This window comes from Falco biarmicus, chromosome 4 (assembly GCF_023638135.1).
Source record: "Falco biarmicus isolate bFalBia1 chromosome 4, bFalBia1.pri, whole genome shotgun sequence".
Classification (NCBI taxonomy): domain Eukaryota; kingdom Metazoa; phylum Chordata; class Aves; order Falconiformes; family Falconidae; genus Falco; species Falco biarmicus.
Genome location: NC_079291.1, coordinates 80,948,401 through 80,972,041, shown reverse-complemented (window position 1 = coordinate 80,972,041; position 23,641 = coordinate 80,948,401). Strand labels below are relative to the sequence as shown.

At 46.1% G+C, this 23,641-nt stretch overlaps 1 protein-coding gene across 1 annotated transcript in view; it reads right to left on the bottom strand.

The window, feature by feature from the left end:
- The window catches only part of FAM20C (FAM20C golgi associated secretory pathway kinase), a 60,800-nt gene extending 37,490 nt beyond the window's left edge, over positions 1-23,310 (bottom strand). Inside the window, exons 1-3 of the mRNA XM_056336268.1 lie at positions 21,465-23,310; positions 19,566-19,738; positions 10,096-10,174 (exon numbers count right to left, since the gene is read on the bottom strand). Coding sequence (XP_056192243.1) covers positions 10,096-10,174; positions 19,566-19,738; positions 21,465-21,970 — 758 coding nt within the window. The 5' untranslated portion in view covers positions 21,971-23,310. The remainder of the gene's footprint in view (positions 1-10,095; positions 10,175-19,565; positions 19,739-21,464) is intronic.
- Between the last annotated feature and the right edge of the window lie 331 nt (positions 23,311-23,641).

The following is a 23,641-nucleotide window of genomic DNA, read 5'->3' as shown; positions in this document are numbered from 1 at the left end:
CCCATGCCCAAACCAGACACCCCATCACTGTGCCCACCCTTCCCATGGTAACTTCAGGAGGGACGGGCATTTGGGCATGAGCACGGAGGAGCTCTGCTCTCGCTCCCCTCTGCCAGATGAGCATCCCAGGCTCTTGGCTGCCAGGACATTCATGCCCATCTGCTCACATGGCACAATGCCCGCTCACAAGTTGTCAGACAATTTCACAGGTGCCAAAAGAGCCTGGATTTGAATAGGTGGCCTGGATATGCTGCAAACCCCATCTCTTCCGCACGGCCTCGCCGGCTGCTAACAGAGCAGGACCCGGCTGTGCCTCACACTGCCCAGAGCCACCGACTCACTGAGGACTGGCACTGCCCCACGGTACCCCAGCACGAAAGCGGAGGCTTCACTGCTGCTTCAGGCAAAGCATTAGTGCCCCGAGTGCTACAAAAGCACATGAAAAGCAGCTTCTGTACCAAAATATCCAGCGCACGCCGAGATAACTTCAAGGCACCGTGATACAATCGGCAGCACAAAAGCCCAACTCTCCAAAGCAAAGGCACAAGAGGAGCAGAAACCCCCGCAGCTCCCCACGGGCAGCAACAAACTAGGTCAGGCAGAGAAAAAAAAGGGCATGTTTTGGGCTAAATTCCCAGCTACCCGGCTCTTGTACCTAGGGTCAAAAGGCTGGAAAAAAAAATAATGGTTTAACTCTGAGCTGGCTCTGGGAATAGGAAAATGAGGCAGGCAATGAGGAAAGCAGCCTGTGCCCTCCTTGGGCACCCTGTTTTGCTGGTGTCAGAGCCCTGAGATGTCAGGTTGGCTGCTGCTGTGACTGGGGGGAGACACGGAGGCTCGCAGTGGCACTAGGTCCATGCCAAAGGGGACAGCTGCCATCCCCACATTGCCCAGGGCTGGCATGAACCCTCCTCACTGCACCCCACCCTTCTGCTGTCAACAACCCCCAGCCCCACATCTCAATCTTATGGAGAAAAACAGGATTTTGCTTTAAGTTGTCGCTGCCATCATCAGCCCCAGGAGGCAGAGCTGGCATTCGCAGCACAGCATCCCTCTCCCCTCCTCCTCGCTGAGGCTCACTCAGAGCCCTGACACAAAACCTGGGCTTGCAACATGAAAGGCTGAAAAACCTCTGGGTTTTATGCCCCAGGAATCAGATTTTCTGCTTAATAAACCCCTAAAGAATCAGATGCAAAAGGTTTGTTTGAAAGTTTTGGCCAGATTATCTTGTTTCAGTGATTCAAACAAGCACAAAATACAGGGAAGCACAAATACGCTGGGTCAAGATTCTCTTCTTGTATACCATGAGATAGAATCAAACAACATCAATCAGTCCTACTAAAAATTAAAGAAAATAATAGCAATCTTTGCTAGATTTCCCCTTAAGTCTACAGAATCTTCTTTTTTTTTTTTCTGCTTTATGCCAGCTAACCAAAGCTGTTTAAAAATCCATATGCAGACTGCGTGTATCTGAAGTCTGCGTGCAATATTTCTGCCAGCTACTGCAGGTCTCCACGCACAGCTATGGCGTTATTCATCCTCTGGCTGGGTGACCACCCCTGCCTAAAGAATTTGGACCACCGATTAGCAAGGTTTACAAAAGGGGCTTGAAGTGCTAACAGGATCAGTTGGATGCTGCTGCTGAGAACAGTATCTGGTTTACATGCTGGCTTGGGGTATTTTATTATCCGTAGCACATAATCCAGCACTTTAAACTGCTTCTATTTACAACAGTTTTCCTGTCCCCCCCCCCTACTCTCCAGCTCCCACACATTTGCAGATGCTACTTACTCTGGGTTTCTGCTACTTCTTCACATGCAAATGAGTCTTCCAGGATTTCTCACTTATTTACACACATGCAGAATGTTACAGCAGGGTGGAAATTGTAAGTTAACAAGAAAAGTACTAACACTGATGAACCAGACACTGAAAATGAAAAAACAAAAAAGTTAGAAGTGTCCAGCGTGTTTGTTTACAGCTGTGAGTCACCAACTGCACCACACCAAGGGTGTAATTTGGACATGCGTTGTGCACTCTAAGCCTCTCAGCTTTGCCCAAACTTTCCTGTCTCGACCTGCAAGACACTTACTTCGGTTGTGGGTCTCTCCCAAATGCCACCCAGTTTTTTCATCACCACTGAGCGCAGGACTGTCTTGCCTAAACCGGTGACCTCCGGCAAAGTTGGATGCGGGTCCTCAGCTACCAGCCACGCTGTTTCACCATATGCATTTCACTGCTGCATATCTCCTGCCCCTTCTGACAGCCAGCAGCCCAAACTCAAGAGCCCTACAGAAATGTTGGTGACTTTAATGAGATGGTTGTTAGAAAAGCAAACAAGTTTGAAACAAATCTCGGTGCAAGTGGCCAAATGCCCATCTGCATCCTTCAAAGTGGTGGGGATCCCCAAAGCTATCTATCCCTGTGTGAGATAAGGGCCAGCGGCAGAAGAGGAGGAATTTAGCTCCATAAAAATCCAAAAATAACTCCTCTCAAAGGGGGAGATGAGCACAGTGCAACTCATCTCCAGGATAAAGCATACACACTGCTCCAGACAGAAAACAGCTTCAGCCTCTGGTTTACACCACAAGTCTTGCACAAATCATTTTCCTTCCCTGAATTTCAGTCTCTTGAGCCTAGTTTAAGGGTTATAAATTGTAAAGAAATGGAGACAAATTCCCATGAAATATTTCAGGGTAGTGATATCTGCATATCCCACTGAAAACATTTTGGACACATTTTTTTGCTTAGATTTACTAAGGACATCTTACCTCACTGCTACACTGACGAGTCCCCTGCGTACCAAGCCCTGTTACTTAGCAGTAAATTACAGGTTATGCATTCCACACCAGCTCCTCCCTCAGTAACATTTGCTGCTTTTCTACACAGCTGATACAGGGTAAAAAGGTGTGCAATAAGAAACTGAGGAACTGAAAGCAGGTCTCCTATTAAAAGGCAAAGCCACAGGACTGCATTTCTTGGGATGTAGAAAATTAAAATGAAGTAGCAGCTTGATTAAGATCAGTCACTGAAGATGCTTCTTTCCTAATACACTATGGTAAAAAAAAAAGCTGCTGCAGTGGCTGGCTTTTAAAGAAAAAATAAACACCAGTGTATCTTTGTTCCTAAAGACTAATTAGCAAGATTCTAGAAGCACTTAGATAGATGGCAGCTAATCAGGCAGAGACACTTCACTACTGTAAAACAGGACTGCCCACTCAGCACTCCCTTAAAACCACAATAAGGTGCAGGTACAGTCAGTACCTGCGGCCATTTGTGTCTGCGTAAGACAAGAACACAAATAGATGTTAAGCACTGTGGAGAAACCCCAACAAATGAGTCAACTAAATGAACTAAAATGCAAGGCTTGAACTATTTGTGCAAAAAGCCCCAGTCACAGAGACCATGGGGCTGACGTTTCTGTGAGCTGCAGAGTGAAGTCTTCTCCTGTCAGGAGCTGAAGATGCCATGGGGCAGTCAGGGGAGAGGGATTTTGGGGAGAAGCCACCAGCAGTGGTGGATGGCAGTGCCCAGTGCCAGGAAGTGGGATAGAGCTGAACCCCATGGACACAATGATGTCCAGCAAAACAGCCCTGGTCTGTGGGAGGAGGGTCTGCTCCCCCCCACCATTGGGACTCACATTGTCCCATCCTGGCTCAGAGCAGCTCCTGCCTGGCTCCAGGAGGGGATTACCCAGGGCAGCTTTGGCTTGGGACAGCACAACAGAGCTGGTGCCGAAAGTGAAACGCTGCTGTCTCAGATCCCTACAGATCCTAACCTGAACAGACAACCTTTGAGCTACCTGGACGTTGACTCTGGGGTCATTTCATAAACATGTTTGCAGAATTTGAGAACAAATTGCTCCTGGTCTGGATGGGATTGATCAATCTTTCAGCCAGCCGTTGCTGAGCTCTAGCAAGAGGAAATGCAGTGCACAGTGACAGACAGAAGGCTGGATTTCATTGCTGTCCAGGGCCATCAGTCAGCCTCAATCCTGGTCCAGCTCCCCTTGAGGTTACCGCAGATTTTCCAATCTGCATAAATGAGATTTGGACCAGAGGCACTGCTGAGTGCTGGAACACAATTTGCATTGAAATACAGAAGAAGTCTGATCTGATGAACAGGATTAGTTATAAAAGAGAAAACAGGTCACACATAATATACCAAAAGATAAAGAACTAAAATACTGCACAGCAACCATTACTGTCCTTATTGAGGACCACATTCAGATCTTGTGTACTTTAAATATCAAGTGATCTAATTCATCCATTTACCCCAGGTTTATTCCTGATGTAAATCTGCCTGTCAGTCTCACTCAAGTAAACATTTCAGCAGGGATTTGGTAGGTAAAGATTTGAATGCCCTTAAAAAGCCCAAAGTCTCATGGATGAGGTCCACAGAATATCTGATTACTGTTTATTACTGCCAGCAGCAAAGAAAACATTTCTTCTTCATGATGTAATGAGACACAATTTTGAAATACACCTAAATAAACTGAATCCTGGGATAACCAGCTTCAAGCTTTCCGACCAGTTTATTCAACCTTAGGCCTCCACTAACAAACCTTGCGCAACACCAGCATTCTCCAGTGACTGGAACAGTAATATGGCTTCAGTTGAGGGACGAAACACAGCGGCTGGGTTTGTACTTTGACCAGCGACTGCTCAGTCAGGTTTCACACAGCACATTCCAGTGTGCTGAAGTGTTAATCCTGGAAGGCTTCTAGCATAGCAGCTACTGGATGCGTATCTCACTTCTCTAGCTGCTCAGAGAAAACATTGCAATTTGATTTAATTGCTATGTTGACTTATAACAGTATGTTTATACTGGATGCCTGCCAGCTGAAATGCAACAGGTTTGCAAAATGTATTTCCTCAAACCAGCATGATATGCAATGTAATAAGGAAAGCAACCTTTCAGTGGCCCCGATTCTGAAGTTCATTTCAACTCCTCTGACTTGGAAGCAATGCTACCAATTTGGAAGAATTACACCAGCCTAATTGATATGATAATCAGGCCTGGAGGCTGCATTTCACAGGTACAACAGTCATGCTGCAGCTTCGGAAAGGGAATATAACTGTAGGAAATGAAAGCGATTACTAGTTGTTTGTATTACGGGGATTGTTTGGCCTATTTAATATCCCTATCAAAAGATGCATTATTTGCTGAGCAATCCTAAAAGGAAATCAAAGAGAATCTTAAAGAACGTTGCTAATCCTTTGTCCCTATGACATCTAAAAGCCAGTATAAAGCTGTGCTTTGCCAATTGAAACAAAAATATTATCTTCCCCATGACCTTTGCTGCTAGATTTCAGCCCAGCTAACAGTGCCTACATCTTTGAGCCAAAAGATATGCTAGAGGAACATTACAGAAGCTGAAAGGTGAGTGCACTTGGTTTATTTCTGTAGAGCACTAGCTTTGCACTAGACAGTGGCTACCAGCTTATTCTGTGGCTGGCACTAGGATGGAGCACGACTGAAGGTTGCAGGAACCAGTGGGTGGCATTATTTCTACAGTGGCGAGTTTCAGGAGGGATAGTGAGGGCAAGAGTTACAAACAACATGGTTAACAGTGTTTGGTCGGTTAGTGAATGGGACTTCATGAGATGAACACCTATGATTCAAGGAGACCGGTTTCACAACCCCAAAAGTCTCTTCTGGCCTGATACCACTCTGATGCTAATTGATTCTACTGTACTAAAGACTTTAACTGCAAGCTTCAGCTACTGAGAGAAACAGGCACATGGCTCTTACCAATCCTGCACTGATGTGTAAAAACAGAAGAAAAAGGATGTTAAAAATATCAAGCAAAATCTGAAGTTGGAACAGAACTGTTTTTTACCTGTTTCAGTCAAAAGAGAGTTCACTAGATACAGTAGTATTTCTTTGAATGGAACAAACAAACCACAAAGATTTTATAATGAATACCCTTTCTACACATTTCTACAAAGCAGTCTATAAAACTGGGAGTGAGAGATGTCATTCTTAAACACATACCACAGGACACTTTTCTCACAACTCCAATAATAAGGTATCATTTTCTATTCATTCCTACTTGGCTTTTCCATAAGGAACTGTGAAAATCTCTCTCAAGATCCCGGCACCAGTGTATGCAACAGGAATCCTAACACTGACTCCACTGGAGGAGAATCTCCCACTTCCAGAATAAAGCCTTGGGAGAAAAAAAATAAAACAGTGTGTTGGTTTTGCTGCTGAGCCAGTTATTTAACTCCACCAGCTAGCAAAAACAAAGGGAAACCAAATAAAACTATGAAGTACATGTTCCTTTTGGACAAATAAGCCAAAATCCTTTGAAATTTATGGCTCTACACCACCCCTACCTGATAAGTCATACAGAAGGCTGCAGCTGCAGAGATCAGTGATCATGTAAATAAATATGATGCTGTACAATACTAGTAAAGTTAGACACACTAATCATGGGAGAAGGGGAGGCTGCTATTTCTTTCCTGTCCCATATGGTAATAATTTTGTATGATTGAACTGTTAGGAGCTAAATAAAACTACACATTAACTGTAAGATACATTGCAAATACATTAAATCTTCCCTGGAGTTTTAGCAAATACTTGCTTTTTCTATGATGCATTTGGAATTAGCAAAGGAATCTACACTGGGCCATAGGATTTATAAATAGATTTGGCTTCCTCTGCAATACTTTATGAGCAATTATTTCAGAAATAAAGACGCAGAGCCACAAATAAATAAAATAATTGCAGATGATCAGGCTTTATTTACCACTATCACATTTCCCTGACTGTTAAGCTTCCCTCCTCTCATTTGCTCCACTAGCTTGAATCAACGACCAAACGAAAAGTTGTCAGTTAATGTCAAACACTGCACACAAAAGGTGGCAAAGGCAGATTCTGTTTTCCCCATTTCTAAATCCTGCCTGGGCCTTTCTGGAGCTGGCTTGCTCCCTGGATAAATTCATCATGGAACTGGGAGGCTGGGAAAGGGCACAGCAAGTCAGATGTGTTCTGCAGGGTTTCAAGCAATCTGCCAGGAGTGCATTTTACTATGACTCCCCTGCAGAAGTCACTGCCAAAGGTTTGGAGACCTCTCCTTTGGCTAACAGATGCCCAGCCGTGTCTGGGAAGGGTTTGTATGCTCTCCCGTCTGCTGCAATCCTGCTCAGACAGGTATCAATTCAATGTGGAAGGTACTGATACAGCTATGTATAGCAAAACCAGCTTTCCAGGTACTTCAAATGAATCAAATCCAGGTAGAGACTGGCCTCATGTGTACATATTACCCTATATGTGCCTCACACCATTCAGCTTTCAGTACTTCAGATCCCAGACAGGGCAGGACACTCAGTATTATCAATTTTCCTTGGGATCAGGCCTGAAATCCTACTGATGTAAACTCTTCTATAAAAAACAGTGGCTCAGTTCAGTTTAACATAGACATGCAACTCATATTGCCCCCTCCAGCGTTAAGCGATAAACTGAGGCCCCAGTTTTCATTTGCAGCTGGACACTCGGTACTATTTAATGGTTGGGTTACCTGGAGTTCATGAAGAAGGTTGCTTGTATGAAGACACTTACCAGCTTGGGAGAAAAGAAAGCCTAATTTCTGCTGCTCTGAAAAGCTGTGGAGCCAGTAACACAGTAACTACTGAAACTCATGGGATGCACCATGTGGAGATGGCCTGACTAGCCACCAAGGGCTTCCTTCCAAGGAGCTGATCTAAGAAGCAGCCACCAGGACAATATCTTGCAGCTCTCTGATGAAACCATTTAGAAAAAAACATCCTTTACATTGCCAGTTCTGATCACCACAGATGTCTGGCCCTGATCTATAGCCCTCTGTCCTGGGAAGGCAAAGCCAGCTTTGTGAAGCCTGGATCAGAAGGGCACCCTGCAGAAAAGAAAGAGCACCAGAAACAGCCTGGAAAGCATCTAGGGCCTGAAGAGGGTCCTACAAGAAGGAGTCTCATAGCTTCAAAGCCTGATTTTCATTTTTATTTTTTGTTGTTCTAGGCTGCTTATTTCTGGATAAAAAATGATGCTGCAAACCTCTCCAAGAACTTCATCAACAACAGTCCATAAGCTGGTGAAAGAGGCCAATGGGACCAGATGCCAAAGGAGCTAGCAAGATTTACGCTAGCTGAGCATCTAGCTCCCTGTTCACTGTTATCAGAATGAAGACAAATGCTTGCAAACAACCTTATTCAAAATCACTAACGCGTTCAGTGATGCTCAGCACAAACACAGCAGCATTGCTGCTGTAAGGTGTGGTGCCTGGGAACACAGCTGCTGAATGCTCTAATGCTGCTTTTTCCAGTGGTGTATGTAATGCAAAGAGCAGTGAGAAAACAGGGTGTTGCTGCCCTTCTTCAAATCAAGCAAACTGAATGATTAAGATATAATTTTCTGTTATTGTTCTAGTGTATGGTAGTAATTGCTTCTACACAGGAACGTGGCTGTACCTCTATTGTCATCCATCATCTTGCTGAGGCTGCATACAGTACAGTAGAAACTGTAAACTTTCAATTTGATCTCATTAGCATTCCCAGAATTACAATGTCATACAATGATAAAGACTGAGATTATCTACATCTGAGCAAATGGAGAAGAAACAGATCACACACACATAAAAAGCCAACAGCACAACCACAGTTCCGCCAAATACTTACAGGCTGCTCAAAGCTTGATTTGGACAAGACACAATTAAGAATTGTGCCTATATGCGTCAAACTTGCACATATAGGGGACAGACCCATGCATTGCTGATCTGATGATCCCAGCATTCAGGGAGAGGAAGGGAAGATGTTGCAGTAGATGCTCTCTGACACTCTGCCTTTCCTCTAACTTGGCAGTATTACCTGTGCTTCCTCTGACCTCTCCCAGGCAACCACTGATCCACCAGAAACATGGAGAAATTTGTGTGCAATTTGGGTAGTGACACAGAGGCATTTGGCCTTCTCAAATGCCTTGTGCTGCCTGGAAGTTCACAGGATTTCCTTGTAATTCCCAGGATGAACACACATAAGGAGGGTTCCTATTCAAACTTGGGTTGAAGGAAAGTGGGGCCAATTATTTGGCCCTTCTGGCAGACAAATAAGATCAAGCCAAATCTGTACCTGTCTGAGGTCGATCTACAGCAAAATCTATACCAAAACAGGGAATTTGTCAGTCTCCAGCTCAGTCTTTGTGCCCTGAGCTGTGCTCCCCGCTACAGCTGTAACACAACGCCAACACACACTCCAAGACACTCGTTCTCGGTACTTTAGTCTTTTATGGACCGTCTTAGAGGAAATTAACTGAACTTCCCTACAGTGGGAACAAAAGAAGAAAATGGATTTATTATTGCAGTGGTACCTTTGACACAGATACTGAGTGGCTTCATTACACATGTTGCAGCACCAAGTGTCTTGGCTAAACCCTCTACAATAAGCCCAGAGTCATTTTCCTTATTACAATACAAACACACAGGTCAGGATTCAGAACTCATCTACATCTGCTTTGCATCTGAACAACTTCCCTCATCTCAATGGGATCTGGGCAGGCACAAATCAAGGCTGCATCATCCTACTCCTTCCTTTTCTGTCTAGATTCATTACCTTGCAGCACCACTCTCAAATTTTCACAGAGTCAGCATAGCCATAGCTAAATGACTAATAGAACTCTTTAATACAAACAACAGTAAATCAGTGGATTAAATTATAATCTATCAGACAAACACTATTTAGCTCTTCCCAAAGCTGTTCTGAACCAGCTCCCTTGTCTGGCCATATTCCAGAGGAGCACTGACACTAGATAGAGCTCAGACCTATGGAGTAAGTTTACACAGGAAGGAGATGCTGCAAACATGCTGTATTTATGATGGGATATTTCACAGAGATCAGAGTGAATAGCATTCCCAAGAAGACTGTAATGTATCTGAAGCCTCCTCACTATCTCTTCCAAAGACCAGTATAGCAGGGCAAGGTTTCAACAGACCTGAAGCTCTACAGTCAGCAGCAAGCTTAGGAAACCAGACACATTAACCTCGAGAGACACTACAGCAAATTTTTAAAGGCTTAGAAAATAGCAATGGGCTATTCAACCACAATTTCACAGACTTTTTTTACTTACTTCATTGGTTTGAACAATGCTTGTCCATAGTTCTGGAACGTCATGATAAGCTTCAGCTGGGTGCCTCCTGATTTCATCGCTGCGGGGAAAAAACCAAAACCACTTTAAAACACTACATATGGATCTACTTACATTCAGCTTCCTTGAAACAAAATCATATCTCTTTTGCTCTGTACTAGGTTCAGCACTGCAGTATCTGAGCACCAAGCAGGGTAATCCTAACTGGACAACAGATTATTCAGCAGTTGCAGAGTACAGGGAAGGGCTTTGAGCTGCTGACTGGGACTAAAAATGGGTTGTACTCCCTGACATGCCTTTGTCTTCTCCAAATGGTCAATATGGGCTCCATAAGCACCCTAACTGAATGGCATGTATAGGAACAGACCATTGGAGTCTTGTTTTCTCCATCTTCAATTGCTTTTGGAGCTCCTTTTAGCAAGGAACACACTCTGGGAAAGGAGATGGGGTGCTTTCAAAGACAGCTGCCGCTAGGATGTACAGTCCAATGCACAGCAGACATCTCCTTAATTAAAAGTATGAGCAGATATTATAGCAATCTCTGATCTCTGCTGCGATTTTAATAATTGTTGCTGAGCAGTACAGATATGTAAATTAATCTTCTCTATGCACAATGGATATGTATCCAAGCCCATCCATTAACTTCAAGGGATCCCAAGACAGCTCATACACGAGAGCAAAGCTGCACAGAGTGGGTCGCTGGCTCTGCGGGGAGGGTAGGAGAGGGCACACAGAGCAGCCAAGGCTGCGGTCCACACTGCACACCGAGGGCCATCTTTGCTCAAACATGAAATGGACTCACTTTCCAACTGAGAGCTAATGGGAATTGAAGATTGACATTTAGTCACACCAGTCTGAACAATTTGGACGATATCACATTAACAGCCAGATTATAGTGTTTCTAGAGTCAGAACAGTATTTTTTTAATTTATGAATTCATAAAAATGCATTTTACTTGATGATAATGCTACTTAAAAAAGATAAATACATACTTTGGCAAACCAGCTGTTTTTTCACCATCTCAATCAAAACTGCTCTGAATAAATGAAATGACCTATACTCTGATTCTTTAATTCACTCCTCTGTTTGGAGAGGCAGGCCATGGCAGTCATATTTGTGTGGATGAGTCAGTTATTTAAAAATGATTGCTACGAATGATCAGATAATCAATCCCTTTCTTTACAGTTTTGACAAAACCCATGTCAACTGTAGAACTACATAAATGTCAAGTTACCTTGCTCTGTAAATTTTGGCTTAGAGCTGCCCTTGTTCCACCTGTACAGCTTGTACATTTCTTTTTTTCTCTAATCAATGCCATTAGCTACACATCTTTTTAATTACTCATCTGTGCCTTATTACCGATAGGTCATCGGCTCTCTTTCAGCACTTGTAATCTGTATTTTTGCAACAAAATGCTATGCAAACCTGGTCAGTGTAATTATACTTCTCCTCAAATAAAATCCCTCCTGCCTTGCTGTTTTGCTGATCCCAGCCTTCTCTCACATTTTCAGTTTATCCCAAAGGAATAAATAAATAATTAGAAATTAAAGGGCATTAAAGAATTTGCACTGAACAAGGAAAGCAGCAGGTCAGTTGAGCCACACCTGAGGGGAGAAGGAGCAGCAGGCCTTTTCATACCCAGCCTGGAGCCTGAAGGCAGTGAGAAGGCAGCAGCCCTCCAGCCAAACACCTACATGTGCTGCCCTAGGACCACCACAGCCCAGCCATACACTCTGGAAACACTCCCAGTTAGTCTGGACAGCTAGAGCTGCCCTTGGCTCCTGCCACAGGGACACCCCGGATCAGCCCCCACCACCGTCCCTGCCCAGCTGTTGCTGAGAGCATGGGGGTTGCCCCACTTTTTAAGGGGCAACCTGTACTTGCACCCCTCTGTGTGGGCTGTCTTCATACCGGTCAGCACCAAAGGGCAGAAGCACATCCTGCCTGCCCAACAACTCTCCCCAGCCCGTCTCAACACGGCTGCCTGCAGACTGCTCCCACCAACCTAAAACCAGGTGGTTTTTTTTCTCTGAAATTGATGTAATTTATGCTTTTTCATTCAGTTCTGAGGAGCTCTGGGCTTACAGATTGGCTCCCTCTCCTCTGTGAGACAGGTATGTCCAAAACATACCAGAGATCCTGTAAGCCCATCACAGCAAAGGGAAGGGTAGAGCCTGTTCTGGGGTACCGCTGGGAAGCCAAGTGTTTGGGAGATCACAGCAACGCCAAGAGGAAATAAAAAGGATGCTCCAGCATGCCCTCTTGTAAGCACAAAGTCTCAGATACACCAAGATGACTGGTTTCTCAGCAAATTGAAGCCACTTGACAGATAATGATTTTGTTAGCAGCCGAGCTCAACAACAGGCATGTCATCACCAAGCAAGGAAATGCATGAAGAAGATTAACAATTCAGAATAATTCTTCCACGAGACACAGAGGCCTGGTTTCCTGTCAGAAAGAATTGAGCTGAAGTAAGACAAAAGAACCTCCCTGGTCTTTTTAGATCCATCTCACTGTATAGCCTTAATTGGCTGCCACAGTAGCCTAGAGTGAACACAAGTTTTTCAGGCATGTGCTGCTCAGAGGAAAATTTGGACCTCCCCAAAACAGAGGGTGACACTGGTGGGAACAGTGTCCTATCATGCCTTGTGGCAGGGCATGTGGACAATCACCCACACCGAGCTCCGTGTTGGCTTCTCCCCACATCACCCTGACTTGCACGCAGATGCTTAAACTTCTGCCGCTCATTCAGGCTGGAGGTGATCCAAAGCCAGCTTCCAAGTCCAGACTAGTTATAGTCTAACATTGTAAACCCTGCAGAAAGGGAAACATCTGAGCTTAGACTGTCCTTTTGACCTCAAAAAGACTCTTCATGCACTCTAAGCAGACTTGGAGGCATTCCAGGGTGCCCAAATCCTGGGGGTGGCAATGCCAGAAAAGAGCAGATCTCATTGGAAATGATTCAGTCAGATCTCTAGGTAAGATTACTGTCGCAGCACTATCTAAACTAGGCTGCTGCAACAAGGCTTTTACAATCACACACCAAGTTAACTTCAAGAAGTAGTTCCTGCACCTTGCGTCAGCATAGCCACCAATCCCCCATGAGGTTTCAAAAGTTCATCTATTGTCTGGGCTGTTTCTTCATCCTCTTCAGGACAGTCCACCCTGCTTCTTGCCTCTGCTGCACCCAGAGTCTTCCTTCTTCAGGCTCCTCTTCCAGCCAGCCTCTCCTCAGCCAGGCCCCTGCTTCTTCCTGGGCCTCTCCTTATCTCCTCTACATCTGGGGTACTTTCTCTCCTCCCCCTACTTCTTCCAGGTCTCTCTTCATCCAGGATTCCTCTTCATATCGTCCTTAAAGCTATTTAACTACTTAGCAGGACCCAGCCACAGCTGTGCATTATCCACATCAACCAACCCACCTCCCCTGAAGACAGCCCACAGCTGTATATTATCAATGTTAATTAACCTGCCTTCATTCCTCTACAATTCCTCTACAGATTACTTTCCTTGTCCTAACCTAGCATTACATCTGCGTACTGGCTTTCCCCTCATTTTCTGAGCAGTATTCCTGCAGGAAGCCCCCCTCCTGCTCATCCCTCCATTAAACGTGTCCCTCTGGCCATTATGGCCCAACAGCGGGAGCCCTGTCACCTTCCAGGAGCTTACCCCAAACAAACACCCCTTGCTTATCTGGAGATGCCCTTGTGCCTTCTCCTACTGCCCACGGGAACGTTTGCAAAGAATTTACAATACCCAGAAGCAGCACATACAATTTTCCAAGAAACCGGAGGATGCAATACCATTGCAAGCTGTCATGTCTACGATCAGCAGGCCTAGTATTGTTAGGGCAGCCTAGCGACATCAGGCTGTACTGACTGCGAGGGAAACACTAGCCACACTCTTGAATTCACCTTTTCTTTTTTAAGGTTTCTGAACATACCGTAACATCACAGGTCATGAACAGCTCTGTAAGACTTTATAAACCTGCTAGCTCCCAGCAGCTACCTTCAATCAAGTCTCATACAGCTCCTGGACGTATTGGCACAGTGTTAAAAACAAATCCCAATACCATCATTACTTTTTGTCTTCAGGCGACTCCAAGCCTCTCTTTTTCCCCCAAAGTAGCAGGAAACGGAAAGCAGCATTAACCTCCCCTGTTAACCCAGTGCAAGGGCTTCAGGTGTGATCAGAAATCTTCCCAACTTTAGAGGGCTTTGCTTGAGTGCCTGTAGGACTAGAGTCTTGTCCAAAAACTAGTGAAACTGGTGGGATTCCTTCTGTTTTCTCTGATAGAACTTGAATCAAGCCTCCAAAAGTCCTCATCCCATTTACATCTATGAGCCTGTTGTCACAGCCACATGCCACGTCTGCTACTTCCCCACCTTGTCCCCTCACCAACACAAAACCTGAATTCCCTTTCTGCTCCACAGACACCATCCAACACAAAAGATGCACTATCTATCATCTCTCAATCATCTTTTTGTAGCCGCACGCTACAGGGTTTCTGGCTAGCATCTGGTACTAACTCTTAGTAGAGGCACAATGCCACCCAAAAGGATCTGACCCAAAAGGATTTGGAATTGGAACTGGTCTGACTTTCCAAATCCTCTGTTTTGCTGCATGACAGCCCTCATCCTACTGGCCTGTCTAGACCATATGGTCATCCGACCGAAAGCGAGAGTCCCAACAGGACCTCTGAACCTGCCTTTTGGTCAGAATCCAACAAACATTTTAAAATGTATTCAATATGCAACGCTAATGTCTGAGAAGTGAGATCCAGTTAAAGCCTGGGAAGCAGTTAACATCTGAAACAGAGGACATTCAGATCCATTTTGGATTCCTATTAATAGATCAAGCTTAAATCTAACATAAACATGTTGATTGGTTTTAACAAGTAATACTCTGCCCCAGGCTAGAGACATGGCCCTGTAAAAGCTGTAAAGAACATATTTCAAAACAAATTCAAGCCCTCATCATCTCTTAATTTGTTCTTGTTCAGCCAATTCTGCTAACTTGTTTTTAAAGGCCTTTCTTGGTTTAATCAAGAGGGTAAAAGACTTCTGGAGGGGAAAAGATCTGTAAAATCATTCAGAGGCTTTGTTGTACATTTTAAGTCCCCTCCTTTCATCTGGAATTGTACATTAAATCAATCTGTTGACTCTTGGCAGATTCATTGTTTTCTTATACACTAAACCAATGGTGCTACATTTCATTATGTTTTTCACATATTCTCAACAGCATTTTTTCCCTTCCTTTGGATGAGAGTTTTATAATTTCCTTTAGCACCAGAATTTATATTCAATATTTAGCGTCTTGTCTTTTTCTTTTTTTTTTCCCCCTGACTTGAAGCAGAGTCCACCTTAGTTAATTGCAGCATCTATTCACTGCGTGAGTAATCTTGCATGCTTGCTTTCTAATTACTGCCTGTACAAACTGAAGGCATCGCACGTTCAGAAATGAACTCGATCAGGTAATGTTTCCAAACCTTTCCAACGAGAGAATTTAAAGAATCAAAAAATAAAACCCAAGTAAACACAGGAAATACAAAAAAGCCTGTTCTGCTCACAGGATCCCACAGCACGGCTCCTCCAGACAGCAGTACGAGCAAGATCAAGGCCACACTGCCTCTACAATGCACCAAGCCATATTTGTTGTTAAACTGCTGACAGTGCTGCCACAATTATGCACAGACATCTTGTAAATATGCAAGAAAATAGCTAACTATGGTTATTTATGCATGCAATAAACAGTTTTGAAAGGCAAAGGAAATGTGCAATTGCCTGTGCATGTGCTGCTTCTGAAAACTGGGTTTCAGTGCTCAGTGGAAAAACAATTCTCTCTAGGCTCCTATTTATGGCAAGAGGAAATTTTCACTGAATTAAATCAAATTAAGAGCTATCCCTTCATGCTGAACAAAACGAATAGGAAAGAGATGTACTGATGCAGGGCACAGAATAGTTGCTCAGCTTGAAAGCTGCGGGTAACCCTGTCCTTTCCGAGGCCAGCTGTAGGTGTCACTGTGGGAGTGAATGTGCTGCTCCTTCCCATCCACGGATTTGTTCCATTTAAACTTTAACATCAAGAAAATGTCACCTTGGTGCTCCCTGCTCTTGGGAATTGCTTCTGTCACCGTTTTCATTTTAAAATAACACCGCACATTACAGAGTCGTGTGAGCGGTTCTGATAGATGGTGGGGGATCAATCTGGTCACCACTCGCCTCCATAAATAATGCAAGCTGAGCAGAGAAATTACAGTGTGGCTAAGAAAGCTGCAATTTGGATCTAATTACTGTAGGTATCAAGAACTCGCACAGCAAATCACCTAATTCTATTAGAGCCAAAGCAAATCTGAACACTGGGAAGAAACTGGATAAAGCAATATCCCATTTCATCTAATGCATGTGTATATTTAATTGTCCTGCTTGCAAAAAGAAGCCTGGAGATTGTGCATTATGAAGGTTTCCATTTATTTTATACTTCTAACCTGGCACCTTTGCAGCTTCCTTAAAAAAAAAAAAAAAAGAAAACAAAAAGCAAACCAACAAAAACTGACCATAAGGAAAAAAACCCAGGCAAATTAGAAGTTATGCTGCAATATGCAAAAGAATATAGCCGCCCTATAAATGTCCTTTGGTCAAATATATTACTCTTTATTAATCAGCTTACATGCTTCTGAATCCCTGCTGCTGCTCTGCAGTAAAGCACAAAGCTGGCAGGTATTATTTTAAAACATACATTTTAAAGCTCCCAAAGAATTTGCAACATAAAGTAAGAGATGCTGCACTGTGTAATAAGAAAAAAAAAGCAAGCATATTAACAATATGCTCTTTCTTTCTTTGCAACCTGACAAAGCTCCTGAATCCCCACAGAGGCAGGCAGTGGATGCTACCAGCAAAATTCAGATCCTGGCATCCCTACATTGGCAAAGGCCCCTTCCATTTCCATATGCTTGGTTTTAGACTGGGATTTATGCGTAGGACTCATTCCCTGTCAGTTCCCACAGCAGCCGATACAAATACCAAATGTAGTTCATGTTTTAGTTTACAGAAATGATACTGAATCATTGACAGAAACTATGGCTCTGTGTTTTCGTTAGGGGCATGAGGCCCTACCGTGCCCTCAAGAACCTTGTTCAAACATTAACAGAGAGACAATCCCATAGGAAATCGCTAATAACTACCATAAATCTTCCTCTGTGGTCCCGTGGCCCTTTCCCCCCCGCTGATCTGAAAGCTCTATCAAGAGCATAATTAATGGAAAACCTCACAACACATCTATATGACACATTAGGTGAAATCATGGCCCCAGGGAAGTAAATGGCAAAACTTCCACTTACGTCACCAAGATCAGGATTTCACTCCTATTTTTTACGATAACCATTTTGCTGCTAGGGTAACTGAAGCATAGAGAGGTTAAGCAACATGCCCAGAAGATCAAGTGAAGAGCGGGTACTAAACTATTACTTCTCCTTCCTACATTCCTTTTTCTCCCAGCAGGTTGTACATCCCTACATCAACCTTAACCACCCCACTGCTCTGCAGAAGTGACAGGCTCCAAGGCTTGAATGCTGCTGAGTTTGCTGCAGACACTGCTCTCCTCCTGCACAGGCAACACGGCTGAGCTCTGAAGTGTTGAAGAGGTAAATAGTGATTGATACACTCAGCAGCCATGCAGCACAAAACACTGCTACAGCCAATGCATTTTGTGTAAACCTCAAGAGACAAGCCAGGAGATGGTTTGGGCAGCTGGGCAGGATGGGGGGCACTGCTGCTCTCGGTCGGGGACAGGGCAGAGCACAGCCTGTGCCTTGTCCTCCTTGGTGGATGTGCTCAAAGAACAACGTTAACACGTGTTATAAAGTAATGGCTCAACCCCCATTCGTACGTGCCACTAATATTCCAGAAATCAGTTGGTACGGAGGAGAGAGGTCAGGGAAGGCAACAGCTGTGTCAAGGAGAAAAAACACCCAGGCCATGTCCATGCCGTGCCCTTGCCCCCCTCCAGCACAGACCAGAGAGGCATGGGCAGGGTCGGCTGCTGCTGCCTGCAGGGTCACATCTGAGCTAGAGAAGGGAAAATACATGGCTTAATTGTCAAACCTGAGCTCCTTGATGAATCATGCCAAGCCAGAGTTTTGGGGACAGAAAATCCATCACAGGTTAATAAATGAGCCTGTGTTTGTCACCTTTCATGAGCTAGGTGTCCACTGGACCCTTGAATTCAACATGTGGGACGGCAGCTGGATACCCCAAACTGCTTTATTCAAAACCCTGCCCCAGCAGAGCTCAAAGCAGAGCTGGGTGCTGGGTACAGCCACCACACACCTCGACTCATGGGGGCGAAGCTCTCCTGTGGCTTCCTGCATTGCACACCTACTCCATCTGGATCAGCTAAATAAGCTCACTCTTGATGACCAAGGACCTCCCTTCTTGCTGCTCAGCAGCCACTGTGATTCACACAATGGAAAATGTAAACCCTAGGGCTGCTGTGCTGTGCTTGCCCCGGCCATTTCCTGCTGAAGCCAGGGGAATTTTTGCCTTGCAGAGTTAAGGACCTGCTGACCTCATCCCGGGTGCCAGCACACCATCAGCACTTTTACAGAGCTCCTGCTATTTCATCCCTCTGAAATGGACTTGGCAACTTTGTCGTCAGCGCAAGTAACTTCATTTTCTGCACGGCCGACGGAAACTGCGGGCTGTGCTGCACCTACCTCTGGAAACCAAGGGGTGTGCATTTGTTTAGTATCCCTGGGCTTTCATTTGGGGTTGTGGCTTTTTTCCCCTGTGCAGCTATGCAGCTAAATTCAAGGAAACACACGTTGTCATTAAACAGCCCTGGAGAAAAGCCCTGAACTGTGTCACCTTGTTTAACCAGAGCAAAAGGTTGACATAGGCACATCCCCATTGTAGATTTACAAGCCAAATAAAAAGAGCTGAACTCTGCTCAGTGTGAGGCTGGCTCGCCTGGAGCTCCCTGTGCAATGCCCAGGGAAGCTGCAGCTCTGCCGAGCCCCACGGCGCTGGATGCTCCCACAGCCGCGGCTGCAGGGAAGCAGGGCAGCCACCTCTCTCCTTCCTTGGGAAGATGCACTGCCAGACACAGCCTTTAAATAATAATCAGCTTATAATACAAATCTAGCTCATGCAAGATGCTATCTGCTTTTTGCCATCATATTTATTTTAAATAACCAAATAGGGCACTTTCAGCCTGATCACGACTAAAAGATCTCTGAAATGAATGAGGTTCGCCTTGCTGGCAGACTTTGCAATTATTTGGGTAATACAGAGCTGGCAATATCTCTTTACGTTTAACAGGGAAAATGAGCACAGAAGTCGGGAAGCAATGTTGTAGGCACACCAGAGGAAGCCATGCAAAATATTAATAGTCAAACAGCAATGAGATCCTGAACAATGAGCAATAATGATAAAAAAATTATATATATCCAAACATACCAACACTGGTTATCTTTTGGGAGACCAGGTCTTGTAGTAAAGCCTCAATTGCAGGATTATGTCTGGAATACAACTCGTACCGATTAATGCCAATGTGGAATTTTAACCAGTTTGGGTAGGAGTCTATGGAGGTTTCTCCAGTTGGCAAAAATTCTTCATTATCTTCATTTTGCCTACCACCAAAAAAAAAGAACAACACAACAAAAACCCAAAAATGAGGAGAAAGAAATAATGTTACAGTTTGTAACAGGCATCAAGAAACAGGGCTTTCAAAATGTGACAACTCGGAAAGGCAAAGCACGACAGAGGTGGGAGAAGCCCCCAGCTCACCCCTGCGCCGGCTGCACGCCAGGAGCCTGCTCCCACCTGGGGCCGAGGAGGAGATGGATTTTCCCCTCCACTCACCATGCCTGATTTAAAGCCCATGAAAGTCAGGAGTGAAACTCAGGGTGACATCACTGAGCGTTAGCAGAGGCCCTTACATAGCAGGAACAGAGAGCTGCAGGTTGTACATTGCGTTCAGGTGGTATGATGCTGCACACATCTTTTCCAAGTTTGACCCCAAGGACAGCACCGTCCTGTACCTTTACATAGCAGGGACCTGGGTCTGGGAATGAGAGTGCAGCAGTGACCTGACCTGTCGTACCAAACGCTCCCAACTCACAATTCTTCTCTTTTTTAAAAAGAGAGAATAAGAAGAAACTGGATCACTCTGAACTGGTTGCTGAAGAATAACTGGAAGATTTTGCCCCTTCCCTAGCAGGAGGAGACTACTACAGAAAAGAATTGTTAAACTTACTTTTAACTCCCCAATTTCTTGTTAGTCCTGCAAACTTTGGCTGCAGCCACTAAGGAAAATATGTACAACAGGCAGTTGCATTGTGGATGTCAGTGGTAATTTCACTCTTCACCTACCGAACATGCTATCACATATATTTGATCCTGAAGTCTTTTGTGGATTTAGTCACGTCCAGACGTTCACACATTTGTGATCTTCCCCCCACCCCCACCCTTCACCCCCTCCCAGAGTAACCAGAACTTTTCCAGGTTATTTCACTTCACAGTCAGTTTTGATTATTAGATGGAAGGGGCCTGGACAATCCACATGCTTGTGGGGCGGAAATCAGAAATATTTATCCTCTCTTTCTAAAGGTTTAGATCATGCTGGCTGCTCTGAGGCTTGACAGAGCTTTTGCACGGTACAATGCAGCTGTTTAAACATGACAATGTCAGTGTGTTTGGAAGAGGGTGCTGTTGTATTAGACAAGCCTTTTGATTTTTCAGTCATTGAAATTTCTCAGCATTTCCTACTAGCCAACAGGGCATACGATGCACGGAGGCAATGAACTGCTTTGAAGGCTGGAGAGCAGCGGAGGTGCTAGGGCACAAAGAATTAATTGAGGATGAAAACTGTCGCACAGATCAGATCCCGAAGGCAGCAATACCTGCTAAGATGAATGCCTTTGTGACACTAGACCTCGCTTTCTGGGAAAAGTTAGTGCATCGCTGCCTGGCCTCACTGCTTGGCCAGCACGCCTGGGGGTGGGAGGCCAGGACCGCGTGGAGAGGGAGGCTGGCGGGCGCTCGCCCTCTCGCACCCTTCTCCCGGCTGGCTGCAGCTGGGGTGGGGGTCGGGGTGCCCCCTCGGCCTCGGCACCCCGGCCTCCTCGCGCTCCTGGCTGCATCCCCTATTCCGCGGCTTTTTCGGGCTTTTTGGAGGGAGCGCGGCCGGTCTTGCCCGCGGACGCCCTCCCCTTCCCCCGGTGACACGGCGCTGCCCGCCGCCTGCCCCAGCCCCGCCGGCCCGGCTGCTCCCCCGCGCCGCCTCCGCTCCGCGCCGGCACCGCGCCCCGCTCCGCGCCGGCCGCCGGCCCCCCGCGCCCCCCCGCCGGTACTCACCACTCGGGCTGCTCGGCCGCCCGCGGGTTGAACCTGATGTCGCTGTTGACATTGAAGAGGAGGTCGCCGTCGGCGAGCGGGGGCAGGGCGGCGCGGTAGAGCGGGTGCTGGAAGAGGGCGGCCAGCGGGGCGGCGGCGGCGGCGGCGGGGGGCGGCGGGCGCGGAGCCCCGGGGGCGATCAGCCGCCGCGTCCGCGCCGCCGCCGCTCCCCCGCCTCCCGCGCCGCCGCCCGCCGCCCGCTCCGCCGCTTCCCGCGACTGCGAGGAGAGGTTGGAGCCGGGCTCGGCGCTGAAGTCCTGCAGGATCCGCAGCGTGTGCTTGCTGGGCCAGCGCGGCGCGGCGCGGGGCGGCGCGGCGGCGGGCGGCGGGCAGGAGCAGCCGGGGCGGCCCTCGGTCCCCCGCCGCTCCAGCCGCGGCAGCAGGTCGATCATGATGTGCATGGTGCAGGCGACGAGGAACACCATGAGGATCAGCACCCGGAACTTGCGGACCAGGAGCATTTTCATGGCCGGGGCGGCTAATAAATTACCGGGGGAGGGGGAGGGAGGGGAGGCGGCGGGGTCGGTCGGGAGCGCTTTCGCGGAAAGAGCCCGGGCGGGCGCGGGTCTTCCAGCCCCCCCCCGGGGCTTTGGCTTTCTCCTTTCGGATCGGGAAGCGAGCGATCAAGTCAATAAAGTTATCTCCATAGGCGCCGAGAAATAAACAGGCTAAAAACAATAGGTCCTCATTTCTCAGTATCATCAAGAACTTAGGAGGGGGAGGGAAAAAAAAAAAAAAAGGAGAAAAAATATATCGAAAGAAAAAAGCACCAGACCGAGCCTTTAAAATCAATAGGAAAACAATGCCAGCGGCATCGCGATATATAAAGCCATCTGTTCACGATTTCTCTCTTTTTTTATTACAGGGATCACAACAAATAGAACTGGTTCTTGGAGAGAAACCAGCATCAGACACTAGCTTTGGTTAAATAAAATTTTAAAACAAAGCCAAACAAAAGGATGGGAAGGAGGAAGGGGGAAAAATAATATTAAGAAAACCTGTACGGAAAGGCGACAGAAGAAAAAAAATCATCCATAATATTTGGCTGTGCTGGAAACGCTGACTCCCTTCCTTTGAATTTGACCAGTGATGCAGCAGAAGCGCTCTCCCACTCGCTCTCGCTCCCTCTCTTCTCTGAGACTGTTTAAGAACATTGGCTGGAAAATAATTTTCTTAGAGCGGTTCCAGTTTCTTCATCCATCGCGTCCAGTGCTTGGGAGAGATTAATACGTTCAACTGAGATCGAGTCTGGGTGGCTGCTGTATCCGAGCTGGGCTTTTGCTTTGGCTTTGCTTGGTTTTTTTTGGCTGCAAAACTGTCTGATGGCACAACTGCAACATAAAGGTTAAATATGGCACAGAGAAAAAAAAAAGGGGGGGGGGGGGAGTATTAGAGGAAAGAAACTAATATAAATCGGCAGAGGTTCTTTTCAGTAAAGAGGTCCTGTCTTTGATCTCTGCTGGGTCTTACAGATCTGCCTTTTAGAGAGAGAGAGAAAGGAAGAGAGAAAGGGGGAGAGAAGGGAAGAGGGGGGAGAGATCTTTGGCAGGTGCAGAGTGAAAACCTCTTTCAGCTACACTGAATTCTGGAGACTGGTTGGACTAGTAGCTCTGCAGCTCCAGCTTTCGGTGGGTGTGTTAAATATTATGAGTGAGCCATGATTCCTGCCTTCCTCACGTCATAGTTAGGAGATTGGCTAAATAAACGCTACAGTGATAGTAACAGGAAAACCTCAACCAAAAGCGGGGGGGGGGGATTTTTCCCTTCCTCTCCTCCCTCCTTCCCACCCCCCTTTTCATTCTACTGCAGCTCCAACTGGGGCAAGGAGAGGGCGTCTGTTACACAAAGGTTTGCAAAAAAAAAAAAAAAAAAAAAAAAAGAAATACAAACCAAAGAAAAAAATAGTGCTAGCAGAGAGAGGAATCTGCACTAACAGCATTGCCAAGTATAAGCGCGGTCTGTGTGCCCAGGCTGGGAGCAGCGATTCTGCTCTGTCATTGCCTGGGCTGGAGAGCAGCGGCCGCTCGGTCCCCCTTGCCCCCAGCCCCTTGCCGGAGCAAGGTCAACTCGGAAAGCTGCGTGCTCTGCTTCCTCTGGAGGAGGAACAGCCTTTATTTTTAATCCCTGATCCTGTGGGC